The sequence below is a fragment of the Volvox carteri genome (genome assembly GCF_000143455.1).
Source record: "Volvox carteri f. nagariensis unplaced genomic scaffold VOLCAscaffold_18, whole genome shotgun sequence".
Taxonomy (NCBI): Eukaryota; Viridiplantae; Chlorophyta; class Chlorophyceae; order Chlamydomonadales; family Volvocaceae; genus Volvox; species Volvox carteri.
Window position 1 is genome coordinate 687591 of NW_003307561.1, and position 18988 is coordinate 706578.

The 18988-nt window shown below is 54.4% G+C and overlaps 3 protein-coding genes across 3 annotated transcripts; 1 reads left to right on the forward strand and 2 right to left on the reverse strand.

The window, feature by feature from the left end:
• Positions 1 to 2523: 2523 nt before the first annotated feature.
• Positions 2524 to 12268, reverse strand: VOLCADRAFT_104668 (uncharacterized protein; the record flags this gene model as incomplete). The annotated part of the gene is made up of 12 exons (XM_002950366.1): positions 2524 to 2775; positions 3029 to 3221; positions 3578 to 3798; positions 4224 to 4309; positions 4775 to 5049; positions 5280 to 5722; positions 6203 to 8146; positions 8240 to 9556; positions 10139 to 10394; positions 10766 to 11763; positions 11968 to 12036; positions 12140 to 12268. The coding sequence occupies 12 exons, from the start codon at positions 12266 to 12268 to the stop codon at positions 2524 to 2526; spliced, it is 6183 nt and encodes a 2060-aa protein (XP_002950412.1).
• A 418-nt stretch (positions 12269 to 12686) lies between these two features.
• On the forward strand, positions 12687 to 13478 carry VOLCADRAFT_74579 (uncharacterized protein). The gene is made up of 2 exons (XM_002950235.1): positions 12687 to 12970; positions 13039 to 13478. Exons 1-2 carry the CDS (start codon positions 12807 to 12809, stop codon positions 13397 to 13399), a joined length of 525 nt encoding a protein of 174 aa, XP_002950281.1. The 5' UTR covers positions 12687 to 12806; the 3' UTR covers positions 13400 to 13478.
• Positions 13479 to 14269: 791 nt separating this feature from the next.
• VOLCADRAFT_81022 (uncharacterized protein) lies at positions 14270 to 18611 on the reverse strand. The gene is made up of 12 exons (XM_002950367.1): positions 18447 to 18611; positions 17953 to 18089; positions 17461 to 17569; positions 17099 to 17195; positions 16878 to 16966; positions 16615 to 16716; positions 16202 to 16360; positions 15851 to 15988; positions 15626 to 15703; positions 15312 to 15449; positions 14827 to 15119; positions 14270 to 14550 (listed from the first exon to the last, which is right to left on the reverse strand). The coding sequence occupies exons 2-12, from the start codon at positions 18078 to 18080 to the stop codon at positions 14454 to 14456; spliced, it is 1428 nt and encodes a 475-aa protein (XP_002950413.1). The 5' UTR covers positions 18081 to 18089; positions 18447 to 18611; the 3' UTR covers positions 14270 to 14453.
• Positions 18612 to 18988: the final 377 nt, after the last annotated feature.

The window sequence follows — 18988 nt, forward strand, 5'->3', positions numbered from 1 at the left end:
AATGGCATCTAATCTCCTTGCCTTGTTGGACAGCCGGACATTAAGTGACGTATACAGCGGAGTGTTTGCATGGACAGTTCCTGATGTCTACATGCATCAATGGACGCATTTGGGTTTTGAGTACGGTGTAACTGAGGTGCACTGTACGTATGTATGTATGTATCCCAGCTGGCAACAGATGAGTTGACCCCTGGTGTTTATCACACGTGCGTTCTCCTCTAGATGACAGGACAGAAAGTGGAACCAGCAAGCGGCACGTGCTTAATATTGATTGTGTCAAGTCGTCCGGCGATCGGCTGACTGACAGCAGGCAGGTAGCGAGCAGGTATGTTTCATTCATGTGTGGCTGTTCGCTTGCAATTGGCGGTGCCTTGCATGCGAGAGCGTGGCTCACGTAAACAGTGGCTTAATGGAATGTATTGCAAATAAGGGCTCTGTAAATCCCGTGTGTGCTATATACCATCTGCGGCTGGACCGTTTTGCGGCAAGGCCGTTCCGTACCAGTAACAGTACGTGTGGTTATGAGGCTGGGTAACATGATGACGGTGGAGGGCAAGTTATTACTTTCAGTCGTTTATGAGGTAGATAGGTGGCCTTGAGGTGAACAGACGGTACCTTTAATTTCAGTCTCAGCCCGTGTAATGGATCAAAGCAGTTCCTGCTGCCCACTGTGACATTAAACAGCTCGTACGCGCGCATATGCGCCTGCTGGCTATTCGCCTACCTATACCAATCCGCACGAGCAATAAGCCGTATTGTGCTAGCACGTTCAGCAACATATTGATCTGCAATGTTATCAGCCAAACGAGCGAGAGCACTGCTTGCGCCCAGGTAGCCGTAGATAGCTACACGCACATACAGACTAACGCAATCACAAGCTATGCCGCAATCAAACAGATGCGTATAAAAGGATCATCATGGGCACATAAGGGCATGTTCTTATTTAAACAAAACATTGCAATCAAACGCCCCAAGATGAGCGACAGTGAATGATACACGATCTTTCAACCACGTGCAGCCGAGTGACGTGACGCTGTTGAAAGCCTTGCGCGGCTACAAACTGGCCGCAACGCTTTGACAAACACAAATAGCAAGATGCAAGCCAGCACAAGGACACGCACGCACACGAGCAGCTGCTGCTGTTACGGACGTCGGTCAAACGTCAAAGTGACTGTACATACACTAAGCAAACAACCCAACATCGGGATAACACGACGCTCTCCAATATAGTTGAAGCCAACTCACCACAAAAATTCTTCAACTAGCTATGAAATTTACACGCCGCCGTCCATCACCCCAGCTGACCCTTAACGAGCGCCAAAATTCAGCACTTCCCGCAGCTGACGCACGCAAGCACACAATTAATTACTCAGAGAAGTGTGCCGTGATGGCCAATCAGGGTGGGGCCGTGTACCAAGCGCATACACAAGACGCAGCAGCCCCGGAGGAGGGGCTCCAAGAGGTCATGTGGCCACAACTCCCACAGGAGGGCAATCAAATGATGCATCCACTCGCGCAACAGCGTCAACACATTTGTCAACGTGGGATGAATTAGGATGTACGTACGCACGTGACGGGCAAATGCATATCGCAGCATCTACACTGAGTGTCATCGCTCGTACTATCCATACTTTTCGCTGCTGCCTGGATAAGCAACAGGCGCGGCGTGCTGGCCGAACGAGCAGCAGTACGTATCAGACGGCGCGACCCCCAAAACCAGCTAGACGGCCTCACTGCTGCCGGCGCATTTTTCGCACGCAAATGTACGTGCGAAGCATTTCAGCTTGATATCGCATTGCGCAGCTAGCATCGTGTTCTGTTTCTAGCCCAGCCTCCACTAAAAGCAGAGGGCCACTATAAGGCTACACATGTAGCGCTAGCCACGGATGGAGGCACCATAGAAACAGATGGCACTAAACTACGCGAAAAGACGCACGGTGCAACCAGGGGATGAGATGAAGCATGTTGGATTGATTGAAATGCCGCGCACCCCTGCTGCTTACCACCGCCAGCCTGTAGTGACGAAATGCTGGGCAGTACAACGATTCGCGCGCGGGATGAACGATTCCTGTGCGTTCGCCTATGTGTTATATGGTAGTGCATTATATGGTAGACGCTGAATGCGGAACTCGTCTAGACGGCAGCCATCTAATGTTACGAAATCGCAAATGTTGGTCCCACCGTGCTCGATTGAATTCAAAGTATACTTTATTTGGGCGGACGCACCCACCGCAGCCATTACCACGCGGGCCGGAGCCTGACGTGTGTCTGTGCGCGTGCATGGCGTTTGGGGTTTTAGTTTGAATTGGAGCATTTGGGGCTTCGAGAAGCATTCCTGCCTCTGCATGCTTGGCAGTCCCCGGCCGCAGCCGTCAGCCAGTCACACAACCTGTCACACAACGCGCGATTCATGCCGCTAGCAATACCAGCTACGCGTCATTTATATATGTACAATGCCGTGCAGGGCAATGGCAGACAGGAAACGAGAGACCGACCGCGTGTTGCCCACATGCATGCTCATCCTCACCACTTGCTAGGTGGCAGACCAAAGTCAGCCAGCTGCTTTGCCGTGATGGCTGTTGCCCTCAGTGGTGAACCCCCTGCTCCGACATCCTCCCTAGTGCTGCTGCTGGGGTTGACGTCTTGGCCGCGGATCATGGTGGCTGTCTTGTTTATTGTTGACCGCATCAGTGACTGCATGAGCGGACTGCCCGGCGCGCTACCGGCAAGGCCACTCAGCCCACCTCCAGTCCTGTTGCTTCCACTCGGCATACTCTGCGATGCGGATAAAACAAATAGGTAATCAAGAACGCGAAAAGCAACGGAGCAAAGGCCGTCACTAAGGTCGCCTGTCCTACTTAGCTATCTTCTGCTCCATTATCAACGCTCATGCACGACATAGCATCATGAAAGGTCGGCGCGACACGCGTAGTGCACAGCAGGATCCCATCAAAGAGGACATGCATGCATGATCTGAACATGCTCATGGAGCAAGAGCATGCACGTATGGCACTACGCACGCACTAACCTGCTGGACGGCCCAGCCGCCGGAAGCTACGGATGAAGCCATTGTGCCGCCCAGGCGTCCACTTGCATTATTGGGGTTACTCTCTTGCTGTTCGGGAGCGGACCTCTTGTTTCGAATGGAAGTCATCAGGTTTTCTTCTTGCTGTGCGTGTCGCACCACCGGGCTCGCGCCAAGAGCTGATTGGGCTGGTAACCTGTAGATGTGTATGGAGACGCGTCAAGATGCCGCCGCAATAGCAGGACACGGACGTGCTTCAAGCATGGCTTGGCCAAGGACACAAGCAGACCGAGACCAGCAGCATAAGGTAGGAGAAAAACAAGCGATGCAAGCGAAACGTACGCTCGGCAGCACTGCAGGCGCGCTTGGTGATTGTGCATGTTTACTTGCATTATGCTTTTCATCACTAAGAAGCCACCACCGCCCTAGCTTTGCTTCCCATGGCTTGCTGCGGGAATTTACAGAAGATTTTCAACCTATGGGTCGGGGTTTTATCCATACGTGTTCAGCGAGGCCACAGCCCACCGCGACGCAGGTGACGAGGGCGCGCACCTGGTGGCTGTGTTGGTCAGTGCTTGTGACGCTGGCTGCGGTTGGGCAGCCGTCGCCGCAACAGCGGAGGAACCTTGCGCGGGTGCTGCTGCTTCCCCTTTCACCTGCTGTTCCTGTTGGGCAAGGCCCATGGCTCTACCAGGAGCAGGTCTATGGCCCGCAGCCGCATCAGCATCAGCAAACCCTTTTCGTCCCTCCTTTCGGGCCTCCGTAAAAGAAACCTGCGTGTAACGGCAGCAGGCGACCGAGGTGCGCGGGCAGTACCGCGTAGAAAGTAGGTTGCATGCAATTTGTGGTGAAGAGTAAAGCACATGCGTGAAGTATTGCTACATGATTCAGGTCCAGTAGACCCAGCTGTGCCCCACGACTCGTGCCCGTGCTCCGTCCATCTACTGCCTAAGCGTCGCACCGCACTGAAAAGCCAACGGGCGAACAGGCCTGTACTGCTGAAAGCAAAATATACAAGGGGGAGTAAGGGAACTTCCGTACGCCCATGACCTGGGTCAGTCCGTCCCCTTGCCGTCACGAACCTGTACTTGTGCGCGGACGCTACGTGTAAATAAATTAATATAAGAATAATCAAAAATAAGGAATTGCGATGCTCGCACGCGTAAGCACATACTTATGTACATACATACATACATACCTGCACCTCAGTTTGGTGCTTGGGCCTGCGCAACGATGCCATCATGCGCTCCATAAGGGTTGCCTTCCCACCAGGCTTTGATGGCCCTGCATACGTGCAAATTGAAGTACCGTTATGCTTTAAATCACACATGTTGCATTAGGCTTTTGTGCTCGTTGCTGAGTCACACAGCTGAACCTATGTATGGGTCCGTTCGTTAAGTCGGTCGATATACGCATGTCAATGTACAGCAGCACTACAGCAGTTGACGACCCTCGATCCCACACACATGGCACATGGTTAGGACCGAAGTCAGGTGGGCATTATGTTTGCTCCTCAGACCTTGCAACCATGTGCAAACAATGCAAGTAAGCTTGCAAGTATATAAGAGCAATAGGCAATCAAGAGATCTGGCTGAGCTATACAGATCCGGTATGCACCTGTTGTAAAGGGGAGATACGATGTGTAAAAGGCTTCATATGGTTCCAGCCAACCCTCTTAACTGTCTATCGCTCTCACATACTTACAAGCTTACTTGCATTGTTTGCACCCCGGATTATATGAAAGCTTACCGGCTGCACTGTCACCGTCGCCAGCTGAAGGCTGGGGGCTGCTGTCATGCTTGTTGCTGCGTTGTGTACCCCACATGACCTGATCCTGCACCTGATCCACAGATGCTGATGCATTACTGTCCTGCGGCAATAGTGCTCCGACAACGGTGTCGCCGTGGCCCTCACTGTCAGACTCTGCAGCGGTAGCAGCAGCAGTAGCAGCAGCAGCAGCTCTGGCGCCGACTTTGGTAATCTTGTGGTCCGCGATGGCTGCAGCAGCTGCGTTCCCGCGCGTCCTGTATGAGCAGAGTGAAACATACAGAAAGCAGAGAAGCTCGCTGTTATCACGTATATGCATCCGTCCGCACCGCAGGCCATGCATGCAAAGCAATTCATTTGCTAACGAATGAAACTCATAGACAAGGAGCTAGTAGCAGCAATGAAAACAGGATTTGCGAAAAACAGAATGCATGGATGCTGAAGCAATAGGCCTGTATGCGTTGAGATGCACAGGATGCGCGCGCACCTTGTCATTGTGTTCTTGAGCCGCTCCAGAGCACCGGGCTTGTTGTGCGGCAGGGAAGCATCTGACACGCCTGTGGCCGCAAGCTGCTCTTGCTGCTGCACCTGCTTAGCCTCACTGGATTCGCTCCCTTCACCGCCCGGGCCGGCGGCCTGCGCTAACGTGTCCTCCTGGCGAGCTGAAGTGTGAACTACGGCTGTTGCTCCTGTCGCCGCTGTTGATGAAACGCTTGCGACTTGGACGCCGCTGCGGCTGTCTTGAGCAAGGGGAGACGGTGAGGCCACACCTGCTACCGTAGCCGCAGCACGCTGAGCATTCACGACATCGGATAGCTTGAGCAGCTTCTGCATGAGCTTGGCTTTGGGGCCTTGAGGCGGTGGCAGGGCTGCTAAAGTAGCTGTGGGTGATGACGATGAGGACCTCTTGCCCGCCTTCTTTGTACGTTTCTGTGCAATGCGGATATAGAGGTGGAGCAACGGCCGATTGATTGCTTGGCTGACACACAGGAGTGAGGGCGACACAGCAGACACATGCAGCGGCATAAAAGCAATATGCCGGTTCGGTTGTCGGAATAATTCAGTTGTACCAGCATTAGGCTTGTGCATGCATGAAGATCTATCTAACCACAAAAATACAGCGATGCTTTGCACTTAGCAGGAAAACGACATGCCCATCGCACAAAGCAGCAGCCGGACACAGTCCAAATTACAGCAGTCCACTGTTGGCCAAGACAGATGCATATGACCTGGGCCTAAACCCGGGGCCCTGCTCGAGATTCCACAGGAAAAGATAAACCTGCTCGTCAGTTGCGTGACCTTGCCTTCACCCGAGCAGGCGTCTTTCACATGGCATAACTTCAGAGTCCATACCTGCAGACATAAACCTGGACCCCATAGCCTAGGGTAGGGTTTAAAGTGCGTGCTTACCTTGCCTTTGCCCTTCCCCTTCACACCCTGGCTGCTGCCCGGCTTGTTCGCTGCGGAAGTTGAGGAGCCAGCCTTTGCAGCAACCACTTGTGCGGCCGCAACTTTAGCCTCAATATTCTTCTCGGCACCAGTTATCGTGGCTTGCAACTCAGCAGATTCTGCTGGCATGGCTGTCTCAGGCAACTCAGAACTGCTTGCCACAGATGCTGCCATAGGCGCTGGCTCAACAGCCATTTCTTCTCTTTCCAATGTGGCTGCTGCCAGTTGCTCCGACGCGTCATCAGCATTTGTTTCCTGCTTGTTGGCATTCCTAGGCTCATGCTGCTTGCCGATATCGACAGATGGGTGTGAGCCACCTGGCCCAGGGGCAGTTGTAGTCTTTAGCCCCTCACCATCAGGTGCCCGGGTAGTGCTGTCCAGCACATTTTTCCCGCCAGCTGCTGTTTTATTCCGCATATGTTGCACATTATGGCTACTGCTGCTGCTGCTTCGATGTCGTCCAAGGATCCTGGCAAAGAGGCCACCAATGGCATTGCTCTTGCGCTTCTCGGATTTTCTTTCTGTCGCCTGATCGCCCCTATCACTCGCGGGTGGGCCTTCATCATCCTTAGCTTTGTCAAGCTCCGCTTTAGCTCCAGCAGCTTGATCCGCTGGCAAGCTGCTGCTGTCGACGCCATCCACTTCACCCTCGCTGTCCCGCTGTGATGCTACCGCCACCAAGGTGTCACCCACTGGGCCAGCTGACGCACCGTCCAGAGCAGTCACCTGGTCGGTGGCAGCATGCACGGTTTCATGATCACCAGCAGGCTGTTGCTTTGAGGCGGCATTCGTATGCTTCTGCTGCTTGCTGTCAACCTCCCCACCAGGTTGAAGCCCAGGGGCAGGGCCGGCAACTTTGGGCTGCTGCTTAGCCTTCGGCAACCAGCCGAGCATTGAGCTGCCAACCATACTGCGAAACCAGCTGCTACCGCCACCGCTCCTTGTCCCAGCTGGTGTTGCGTCTCTGCCAGATGCTTTCCCCTTCTTGCTGACCGCACTACCAGAGGCCTTGCCAGGGTCGTCATTAACCACCGGCGATGCATCAGCCATTTCCGGACCAGCAGTATCTCCAGCAATGTTGTCTTTTACCTCCTCCACCTCTACGTGGGTATCTCTGTTGTCTGCCTTCTTGGGCCCTCCATGATGACTTCCACTGTTAAGCTCAGCTTCCTTCAGCAACCTGCTTGCCTTGCCCCCCTTCCTGGCGGACTTCCTCGGACTGGCTTCATCAGCAGAATCGCCTGCTGCCACTGCAACAGCAGAGGCTTGTTTCACTGGCTCTTGGGTCCTTTCCGCCGGTTCGCCTGTTGATTTCTGGTTGGTTGGTCCTCCGCCTTCCATTTCCACAGCCGGTGTACCTCTGGCCTGCTGCTTCCACCACCAGAGGCGAAAATTCCCGGTCTTGCTGCCCCTGCTACCTTTCTTAAGCCTAGACCCACCGGCAGGCTTTTTGGTAGTGCCATCAAGGGGGCTGTCCTCCCTTCCAGACTCGCCGCCGTGACTGTCCACACCATCTCCCATCCCACCAGTGGCTGTTGAATTGGCAGCTGTGGCGGCTCCATGTGACTTGCCGGTAAGCACCCCCACGGATTTCTTCGATTCCTTCTTGACCTCATCCATCCCTCGCCCGTCAACAGCAGCAGCAGGTGTGGCCGTCGCCACATCACCAGCCGCAGGTTCACGCAATTTGGTAGGAGCCCCGGACTTCCTGGGCTCCTTGCCATTAGTGTCAGCAGCTGCTTTCCGGCCTGCATTAGCACGTTCCTGTACCTTGTGAGCCTTAGCGGCCCTAGTACGTTTCTTCTGCCCTCCCACTCTATCTGTCTGGCGTGCAGTTTTGCCTTTCATTGTAGCGCCGCCACCATGCGCACTACTGCTTGCGAGGGCATCCTTGCCCTTCTTCTTCTTGCTATGTGGCCCGGTGTGAGCAACAGGAGGGGGAGTAGCATCACGACCGTTACTGGCAGTAGCAGCAGCAGCAGCAGCAGCTGTACTGACAGGAGAGCTGCCACTGCCAACAGCGGGTGTTACTCCACCATCGCGAAGTGTCGCAGCTGCTGCTGAAACAGTGCCATTGTCAGTGGAATCCTCGCCACCCTCATCACTTCGCACATCCCTGCTGTCAGCTACCTGATGACTTGCTGATGCGGCCCCTCCAAACGCTGCGGAGGAGTGCCTTTGCAAGGGACCACCTTTGCCACCGGTAGCGCTGCAGGTGGCTTGGTCTCGCTGATGCCTCCAACGACTGAAAATGTTCATGTTTCTTAACAGTTGTTGAAACATGCTGCCTTTGGTGGTGGCTGCCCTGCTGCTGGGATCAGCTGGGTAGTGCTTATCCATGGTACTGGAGGATGGTGACGACGCCATGCTGTTGTCGTCATCACTTGACACCGCAGAGCTCGAATCAGCACTGACATCCGTTCCAGAGCCCATGGCGCTGCTCTGCTGGCTGGCTGTGCCCAAGTCGTCGTAATTGTCAGCAACCACCTTGGGACTGCACTGGTCTGTCTGTGTCTCAACTTCAGAGCGGCCATGGCCATTCAGGTAGGTGATGGTCACCTGGCTGTTATCAAAATCCACCACAAACACGGGTGCAAGCACGGACTCCATACGCTTCCTGTCCCATCTCTGCGGTGCTGTCTGTTTCCCCAGGAGTTGCTGTGTTGCGGACGTGTCATCATAGCCAGCAGCGTCCATGCCGCCATTTATTGTTGCAGGTATATCTTGCAAAGGTACATCCTCGCAAGCATACAACGAATTGCTCGAGGAGACACGTCCAGCAGTGGGTGCCGCAACCGGCGATGTCCATGTAGGAAGGTCCTCACCAGCAGCTGCGCGCTGTGCCGCCCATGCCGCCTGCCAGACAGCAGCCTTTGGCACGGATTCCAGTGCCTGTTTTGATGGCGGCACATCGCTGCTCACTCCACCTTTAGCCACATGCTCCGCTAAGTCAGGCATGTATGGTAAGCACGCCAGAGGCTGTCTCCTTGCTTGACCGCCCAACAGCTCCTGGGAGCCATCCGGCCCTGTTAAGGCAGGACCCTTCGGACTCATGCTTGCGGTATTTCTTCCGAGCAGTTGGTTGTACATGTTGTACAGTCGCTGTGTGCCACTCGCCATGACTGCATGGCGATTGGAGCCGTGAGGCTGGCCCCCTGCCCCCAGAGAGCTACCACCGGAAATGCCAGCGGCCATGTTGGGCCCTGGTGGCTCCGGAGGCTGCAGCTGGGTGAAGTGGTTCCCTTTGCCCCAGTCCTCACCATAGAGCAGGTTGGTGTACCGCAGAACAAGCTCGGGTGTCAAGGCGGTGTCAGCCTGATGAACGAACGACAAGTGTGGGTGAGCAGCATAGTTATGTCACCGAGTCTCCAGCAGCATAGCGACATCACACTTCCCGAGGCGGCCAGCCTGGTCCCCAACCTTGTCACCAAGCTGGGCGCCAATCCTGCTACCAATGTCCCTGCTACCCTGCCAGCAACCTAGACATCTTCTTCGTACCAATCTCGCCACAAACCTCGCTGATACTCTTACAAGCTGTGGATTCATCCGTCTTTATGGTTGTGAAGAATCTCTTGGATGGCTGGAAGGTACGTGCGTCATATGGTCTGTCCTCAGCTTCTGTCTGTTATACAGCAACCACTATAGCACCGCTGCTGGTGATGGAGCTACAAATGGGCTACACCAGTACGCAAAGCACCCCCTTTCTACCCTTGCGATCATGTTGCTGCTTGCCGTTAGATACCCCATGTCCCTGGACAACTCCGTTAAAATTATAACTTGAAGCTTTCCTATATTACAACTAACACTCCCACCGCGTTGCAAATGTGTCCAGTACGGCAGAGGTTTTTAACTGGCAAGAAAAGGTCTGCGTGTGTCTGTTAAAGCACCGGAACCCACCGGGTGGTATATGTGCGCCTTCATCGCCACCCCCGATAGCAGCGCTGGTTGCGGCGATTGAACGTGCAGCTTCGATGCCGTTGCAGCCGCCACCGGAGGCGCGCGTCGTGACGCTGGGCCCCATAATGCCGCTACGTTGTTGTGGACGCGGGCCGCTGGTGCTGTTGTCGCCGCTGTGGCTGGGCCCCCAGCACCCGTCCTGCCCAACGAACTGCTGAATACCGCCGCAGTGGCAGCACGTTGCACGGAAGTGGACCTGGAAGGTAGGGAGGAGGGAAGCGACAGTACCTATCGCACCCACCACACCGTACTTGGGTGCGAGGCGGGGGCACTCGGTACAAATGTGCAGGCAGGCCGCGCGAAACATGTACGTGCATGTCGAAGTCATTAAAGTGCATAACCGATCAGTGCTAGAAGCAAGCCGAGGACTATAAGTACAATCGTGCCAGGACCTTGAAGAACTTTGATCTATTGCAAGGACTAGACAGTAAGGCATGCACGGAGGATTTAGTGAACCTGTCCGATGTACAAATAGTTGCGGGTGGATGGACGACTGAACAAACATGCGAAACGCCCTCCGCGCAGGACGCATGCGTACCCTGCATCTACCGGCACACGCGTACCCACCATGCCTTTGCTAGCGCCGCCTTTGAATGGTCTGGCACCAGCAGCAGCCACTGCTGAATGGCCGTAATGCTGTTTGTACTGTACGGTGGAGCGGCGGGGTTTTTGGAAACAGGTTCGGGACCCCTGTTGTATGCTGGCGTCGTCAGCGGTGCCGACGGGCCGCGCCACAGTATGCCCTGCAGCTGATACGGAGGGTAGTCCAAGGCCGACGTCCACGGCCGATAGTCCACGGCCGTCGAGTTGCCGTGGTTAGGCGATTGCCGCTGCACCTGTTCTGCACCAGCGATACCCGCCACGGGTCGTTGTACACGGCTGTCGTGTGTATTTGCTACAGGCCTGCTGGCAGCAGGGCCGGGGAGCGCGACAGTGTGCAGCTCCTGACCGCCCCCAGCACCGGTTGTGGCACCAAACTCGACAGCAGCAACCGCAGCCACAGCGGCTGCTGGCGTTAGTCCTTCGTGCACCGGCGCGATGTACCCCCCAACGTCACCTGCTGCGCTTGTGAACGTGGGCCCTCTAACCATGGCACCCTGCTGTGCCGTCCCGAAGTACATATTGCCCGTGCCATGTTGATGCTCGGCAGCGGGCCGCGCTGATGCAGCTGCGGTAAAGGCCGCTGGCTCTGTTGCTTGCCAAGCAGCTGGCTCCACAGCCGAGTACGGTGCGTATAAGTTTCTAGCAGCAGGACCGGGCGGACCGTCCGGGTTTCCCTGCGACATGGATGGCACAGGGAAATTAATGCCTTGCTGTGGCTGCTGCTGCTGTCGCTCCGGCAGGGACTGCTGCAACCGGCCATCGTGCTGTCGCGTAGGCGGCTGGTCTGCGCCATAAGGAAATGGAAATGATGCCAGAGGCCGCACCACGGTCTCTGCAGATGAGAAGGAACCCAAAGGAATTTGCACTTGAGGGCCCTTTCCTGACCTCCCGCCCTCCTGCTGCATCCATGACGTCGGGACTTCCGTATACTGCATGGCCACGTATCGCCGCAGCGGAGACACCTGGACGCGCACAGCAACACAGCGGCGTGACGGGAGTTAAGTGGGGCACTTGCATTAGAGCTCGGATGATCGGCTAGGAGCGGACCTGAAATTGAGGAAACTTTTACCGTGTCAAAGGCTGTTTTGGGGGGTTGAGACGTCCCGTCGGTGCGTGAGGTGTTGGACCTTCAACGTGCAAGTACCGTGCGCACGTGTTACCCGCACCCTGCCAGAGTAGAAACGAAGACGATCGCCCATGCACGTGTACGGCGCGGACTTTGTGAAAGAGCGCCGCTGAGATGCGTCGAGGAGAAAGCATGCAAGCTAATGGCAGGTTGCAACGATGGATAGACCTGGCTACTACGCCTGTGTGTTGACCAAACACGGGCAGCCCCACCGTTTGTCCCCCAACAGGAAGTAACGGTCCCTCATTTGGGGTCTCATGCAGAGCAGTAAAGAGCGCGCGAGAATCCGCCAATCGGTACCAGCGCGTGGGCTCCTGTTCACGTTGACGACTCTGGTGCATTGAGCCTGAGTCTTGTGATGACCCTATATTCAGCTAACGGAGCATTTTCAGGCTTGCATTTTTGCCCAGATTCGCTTCTCCTTAGCACATTGCATGGTAACCGCCACCGGGTAAAGGAAGCTGCTTATTTGTATACCGTTGTTAAAGCTAGGGTGAAACGAGGTTTATAACTTGATTACGCTGTATTATACAATTGAGTGTTATCGCCCATATCCTCAATACAGTTCTAAAACGTTTCTATGCCATGCGGATATAGACAGTTGGATACATGCTGTGCTGGTTTTCTCATTGGTTGCTCAAGCGAGACGTTGTCCTCAATGGCAATGGTGGCCGTACGAGCACCGGTTCTTCGCTGCACCTCTCCATTTGTCCGCGCTTCATAGCCGCTGGAAATGGTACAATCTCTTTCATCAGACTACTAGGTTTAAGATTTGCCTTGGGTAGTTAAGCAAGAAGCACGGACTGGAAAAGAATTCCGCTCACGACTGTCAGGGAGCCAATTGCTGCGTAACCTAATTCGCAAGCCCTGCAATCCGGGATGACGACGCTTCGTCGCTTCACCTGTAATGACCTCTTCACATATAATAATGTGAACCTCGATATTTTGACGGAGACATACAACCTACCCTTTTACCTTACGTACCTGGCAAAATGGCCAGAGTATTGCCTCATGGCGGAAGCCCCTGGCAAACAAGCTATGGGGTAAGCCGCTTGATCCTGTTCAAGGGCTTTGGGCATCGTACTGATCATACATCCCCTCACTAGTGTAGGTACATATTGGGCAAGGCTGAAGGGGATGGCGAGCTTTGGCACGGCCACGTCACAGCGGTAACAGTCGCTCCTGACTTCAGACGCCAAAACCTTGCACAGAAGTTGATGCACGTCCTAGAGGAGATCTCTGAGAAGGTCCATGACTGCTACTTCGTTGATCTGTTCGTGCGCAAATCCAATTCAGTTGCAATCAAGATGTACCGCAAGTTTGGATACATAATCTATCGGACGGTAGTGGGCTACTACACTGGGGACGAAGACGCATACGACATGCGGAAGGCGCTGCCAAGAGACGTGCACAAGAAATCTATGATTCCATTGAAACGCCCCATTAAACCAGAAGAACTGGAGTGGGAATAGGGGGTTTGTACTGCTGTGTGCTGTACGCAGTCACCCCTGGCAGTCACGTTTCTCCATGCTGTAAGCCGCCGTTCAGATGCACGGGCTCCGTGCCATATAGTTGTGTACCCATGCCTAGGTACAGGGTGTGCCACCCGACGCTGTATTGCCCCGATGTCATCGAGTTCACGGATGCTCGTTTTATGAGCAAATAATAAATTATTAATTTTATAACCATCTCGTAGGCCGATTCTAAACATGACATCGCGGATTAAGCGACACAGCAGTTAACTCGACAGCAGGTATACACACTGCTTATAAACATGCCCTGGGCAATATCTTGCAAGTATTCCACAGCCAAGCTGTCCGTAACCGTATTGGCATAACCAAAGCTTAATCTACAAGCACATCCGATACCACAGCATAAAACAAATTCTGCTGCATAACGACCATAACGCTCTCGCAGCGCACCACGCCATGCCTCGCTTCCGTGCAACCGTGCCCAGATGGCTTCCAAATACACGGCCCCGACGATATCCCTTACAACACGAGCCAGATTCATGTAAGGAGTGAAAAAACGTGCGTGAGCTCAATGGCCACACCCACCGCATAGTACATGTCCTGTCCCGGAAAATTTGCTTAGGTCACGAACCTCTACACCTAGCGACCTTCCTACACATACATGAAACGAACATAGCATGACACGGACCGGATAGATAACACGCGCTGGATAGGTACAACGGGGCATTGACAGCGGACGCATCTTCTCGCAATCCGCAACTCAGCAATCGGCACCCCTAAATTTCCGTATTAGTATACACGCGAGACCCCTTCCTCACAGGTACATGCGGCCATATGCTCGAGAAGTTCAGCGCTACACAACCCCTGTAAAGCCAAGCGCTTCGACAGCGTTAGGTAGCGCCAGAACATACCAAAGCCCCAACACCGTCGGTATCGGTGGCGATAAGTGGGATGCACAACCAACAGTTACATGTCACAGCTTCGGCAGCATCCATAGCATACTATGCCGCTGCCAGTACATACTTATTTGCTCACATAAAGCTTTAAAAATGTTTCATAGCTTGGCGGCCGGCTGGCGGTTCTGCTGCCCAACCACGGCCGAGGTGCGACCGTCCGTGGTAATCGCCAGTCTGTCATCATAGAAAGACAGACTGGAGTCCGCCAGGGCACGGAAGGGGATTTGGCATACAAAATGGACACAGTAAGGCTCGATTGTGAGTCAACAGTATGCCTGATGCAAGTGCAGGGCTCGACGGGAACAGAACAGCGCCACCATGATAACGTTGCAGCATATATCGTGTCCATTGCAACACAGTGGCATGCTAAGTGAGGATAGGGTTGCAGTCATGGACAGCATACACTGTGTGCTGTGTCAACGCCGCACAAATATCCGGTTCCAAGGTATAACATCAGGTTCCAAGGCTTACCTGTCGGGCGCGTGGCTCTCCTTCAAGAGATCGAAAAATTCCTCCCGGCTGATCTTCCCGTCGCCATTAGTGTCCGCCTCACGAAGCATTAACTTGGCCTCCGCCAGGCGCTCCGCGTCGCCGTCGTACCCGCGGCTGAAGCCCAGTGCAGCCGCTGCGTCCGAAACCACCTGCGCCAGAGAGCCAACACCTGGCGCGGGCCGCAGCGGGGGCAGCTGCTGGAGGAGCTCGTCCAAGGAGATGTAGCCATCTCCGTCGTGATCCATCTTGCGGAATGCGTGATCCAAATATACCTGCGGAAATGATGCATGTGCCAGTCCCAAGATGGGTGACCCCACGGCTCATGCCCAAAACGATTGCGGTCTCAATTGCATCAATATGCCCTAGCATGCATGATGCAGTATGGACTATCAATTTTGTCGGAAGAGCCACAAGCAGCACCAAACGGGGTGGATTGCCATAAGCCAAGTACAAAACCGTCGTACCTGCCAACCTTGCTCCGCCTGCACCTGATCCCAATCCATCAACGTGGTGATGAACTCTGACAGGTCCACGGTGCCGTTGTGGTCGAAATCCACCCGCCGCATCAGGTTCTCAATCTCATTGTCAGCCAGGACGTAACCCTGAGCCGCGACGTGAGGGATAACATCGCCTCCCATAAATCCAGAGTTGCAAAGTCGAGATGCCATGTGGGTGACATTCCTTATGTTAAAAGAGAAACGGAACGTAGCGTATGTTAAGGAAATTGCCCATGGCTTTACAGCCAGCTGCCAGCGGGTGCCCTCCATCCAGAACTCACCTGGCGCCGAAGCCCGGCTGACAGTTCCTCAAGCGTTATTGCACCGCTGCTGTCCGTGTCGAGCTCGTTGAAGAGGTCCTGCGGATGACATTGACGCAGGGATGATTTATGACGAAACGCGGAAGCCGTGGCAGTGGACGGCGATTAAACACAGCCAGGCACAGACTGGGTTTTGCTTCACCTATAAATTACAAACCAGCAACGCACATCACAGCGTTCTCTCACCTGCAGGTTCCCTAGAGCAGCGCGCGCCTTGCGGCTGGCAGGCGCCTTGCCCTGCTTGCCTTCATCTTGAATCTCGTCAACAATCATCTTCAGCACCAGCTGCTTCAGGTGGCCAAAGGTCGAGAAGCGCTGCAGGCGCTGCGGGCCAGAAAAAAAACAGTGTACATTGAAATCAATGCCGTCACAATACAAGGGATGGCGTGCCCAAATGCACGACTCAACAGATGGTGGCATGGAAAACAAACATTCGTTCCTTTCCCCCAAACAAGCTTCAGGGGACACATTGCAGTAGGTGCCTCGCATTCCACGGCGACACCAAAGCAAACGCAATCCCTTTTCATCCAGGCCCACCTGCACAACGCTGCCTTGCAGCGGCAGGTCCCTCGCCCGGCCATCTTCCGACAGCCAGGGGTGCTCCAGAGCCACGAATGCTGATGGCCGTTGGGCGGGATCCCGCTGCAGCAACCTCTTGAGCAGGTCCACGGCGCTGGGGGACAGCTGCTTGAGCTCCTAGTAGGGCACACGATACACCAAAAGCGGACACTGACATTGACATAACCAAATGTCGTGACTGAATAGAACGATACACGTGTGTTGATGTAATACCCTGACTTGGCGTGGCTGTACTTAAAACTCAAGCTACCGATCGAATTCCTGTTTGGAAGGCATACAAGGCCGCCATCTGCCGCCCACGTCATGCCGAGCCAACAGCAATGAGCGATAGCACAGCTTCCGTATTGACCGTAATCGCCCGCCTTGCTCACCAGCGCATTCCAGTTGACGTCCTGAGTCAAGATGGCCTTCCAGACATCGCTCAGGGTTTGGGTCCGGACGTCCTCCCAGAAGGGAAAGCGCCCCGTCAGCAGCTGCAGGTCGGAGAGCGCGGCAACGCTGTCGTGAGATTTACGAACATGACAAGATATGGCAGTCCACAGTGCGTAGCAGAGTGGTTGATCATAAGAAATTGAAGGAAGCCAAAGAATCAATGCAAAACATGTTTTCCACTACACAGCGCAGGATGGCGTACCTGGTACGTCAGCATGCCCACGGACCAAATGTCGCACTTCTCGTCATAGGACTGTAATACCAACTCGGGTGCCATGTAGGCGGGGGTTCCTGCCACAGGAAAGAACGGGATAGGTGCATGAAGAGGAGACGATTGGCATCTGGCCAGCGAGAATCCCTGCGGGCTGAGCAAGTGCTCGGCCTCAACACCTGCACGTCCAAAATTTAAGGTTCCTCGCTTACCAGAGCGCGACGTGAGCTTCGGCTCATCCGGCCAGTGGCGGATAGAAAGCCCGAAGTCGGTTGCTTTCAGAGGAGACTCGTCGTCGTGCCGCAAGAACTGAAGGGATTGCAACAGGTAGTAACAGCAGATCAGTGTCTGCGAAGCTGCTGCTTGATTGGTCTACCTGTTTATGTTTTTTGTCTTTCTCGTAGCTTCCTTCCTACATGAATACACCTAACCCTTACACTACAATGCCTTTCCAAGCTCGAGTACAGCCCAATAGTGCTCACAGTCCATTCAGCTATCCTAAATCCCGGAAATCATGGCTAGGGTTAACTTCGCCACTGGAGGAATAGGGGCGACTCTTACACGACATACCCACCAGAAAGTTATCCGGCTTCACGTCTCGGTAGATAATCCCTTTCGCGTGGCACTGGCTAATGAAGCGAAGAATGCTGCGCGTGAGGCGGGCGATGTACTTTTCCGAGTACCTGCAATGCAAACGCCGATGTGGAACTCAGAGGTGGCGTGTTTAAAATCTGCTCCTTACATCCCTTGCGCGCGGTGCTCGTAGGCAGAGAACACCAGGTTGACTGCACCGGATGTACAGTGCATATGTAGCAGTATACATTAGCAGCTGCATGTCCACCTGGTTTTAACTGCCTCCTGCAATAATAATTGCAATGCAATTACGAGCGTCCAGGACTCCTACTTATACGGCTCTTTATTGCCAGACGTCCGATCTCCAGCCAAAAGCTAGTCAGGCCGTGCTTACAATCAGCCTATCCCTTGCAAGCTACCCTTGCGCCGCTTACCATGCCTTCCGTTCCTAGGGCTTCTAGTCGCAAGCCAACCGGAAATCCGGAACCCTTACTTGTGCGACTCAATCCTCTCTAGCAGCGCACCACCCTCGCAAAGCTCCATGACCAGGTGGATTGCGTCATTGTCCTCAAACACATCGCGTAGGTTCACCGCGTCCAAGCTGTACCCCAGTTGCTGCATGATCTCCACCTGCAGGGTCAGTAACCAGAACCACACATGGTCAGCGCGAATAGTTTTGCATGTCACCACCGCTTTCCTTTGGTGGACAATCATCACATACACCACACAACTGATGTGTTCTGCTTCCCGAAAGCGCGCCTGACATGAGTCTTCACGTCCAAAATGGGAAATGGCTCTCAGATATCCTGCTCTGTAGCTGTGGCTAGCGATGAGGCTCTATCCCCAGTCCACAGAGAGGATGTTTTCGTACATGAAGGTGGCGCCGCGCTCCAAAGGCTTCGTTCCTGCAAGCTCCCCATGCAGCCATTTCTAATCTCCTTTACAGATCTCCCTTACTGAGGTGTAGGCCATTAGGCCCCCGCCTACCTCCGTGCGCAGCTTCAACAGGTAACGTGGCGTCGGAAGACCTCGCTTCGGTACTTTGGGGATGGTCTTCACTGCATTGACGCGCCCCGACGACTTCTCCACGCATTCCCGAACAACACCGAAGCTCCCAGCACCTATGACACGGCCAAGATGATATTTCTCCTGCGAAATGGTACACAGAAACAAGTCAGCACATACGCCGAAAAAACGAGAAGTGTGTCCAGTCCATCCTGTACGACCACCGCACTGTACTGTTACGGTAAGGCTTATGGGCAACCAGAAAATGGTGGTCCGGCCGTCATACCCCAGTTGTGGGCAGTCGCCGCACGTTCTTATGGATGAGATCCTAAGGATTATTGTCGCCCAAACACGGAACTTACGTGAAGGTTCCGGGCATACCCAAAAACGCTCGTGACCTGCGCAGCAGGAGGAAGGGATGCCGGGCACAGCAACCGTGGATGCGTAGTGCGTGCCGCGGAGGACACCGGTCAGGTCAGGGGTACCGGGCCTCTGGGAGGCTTAAGACTGCTGTTTATCCTGAC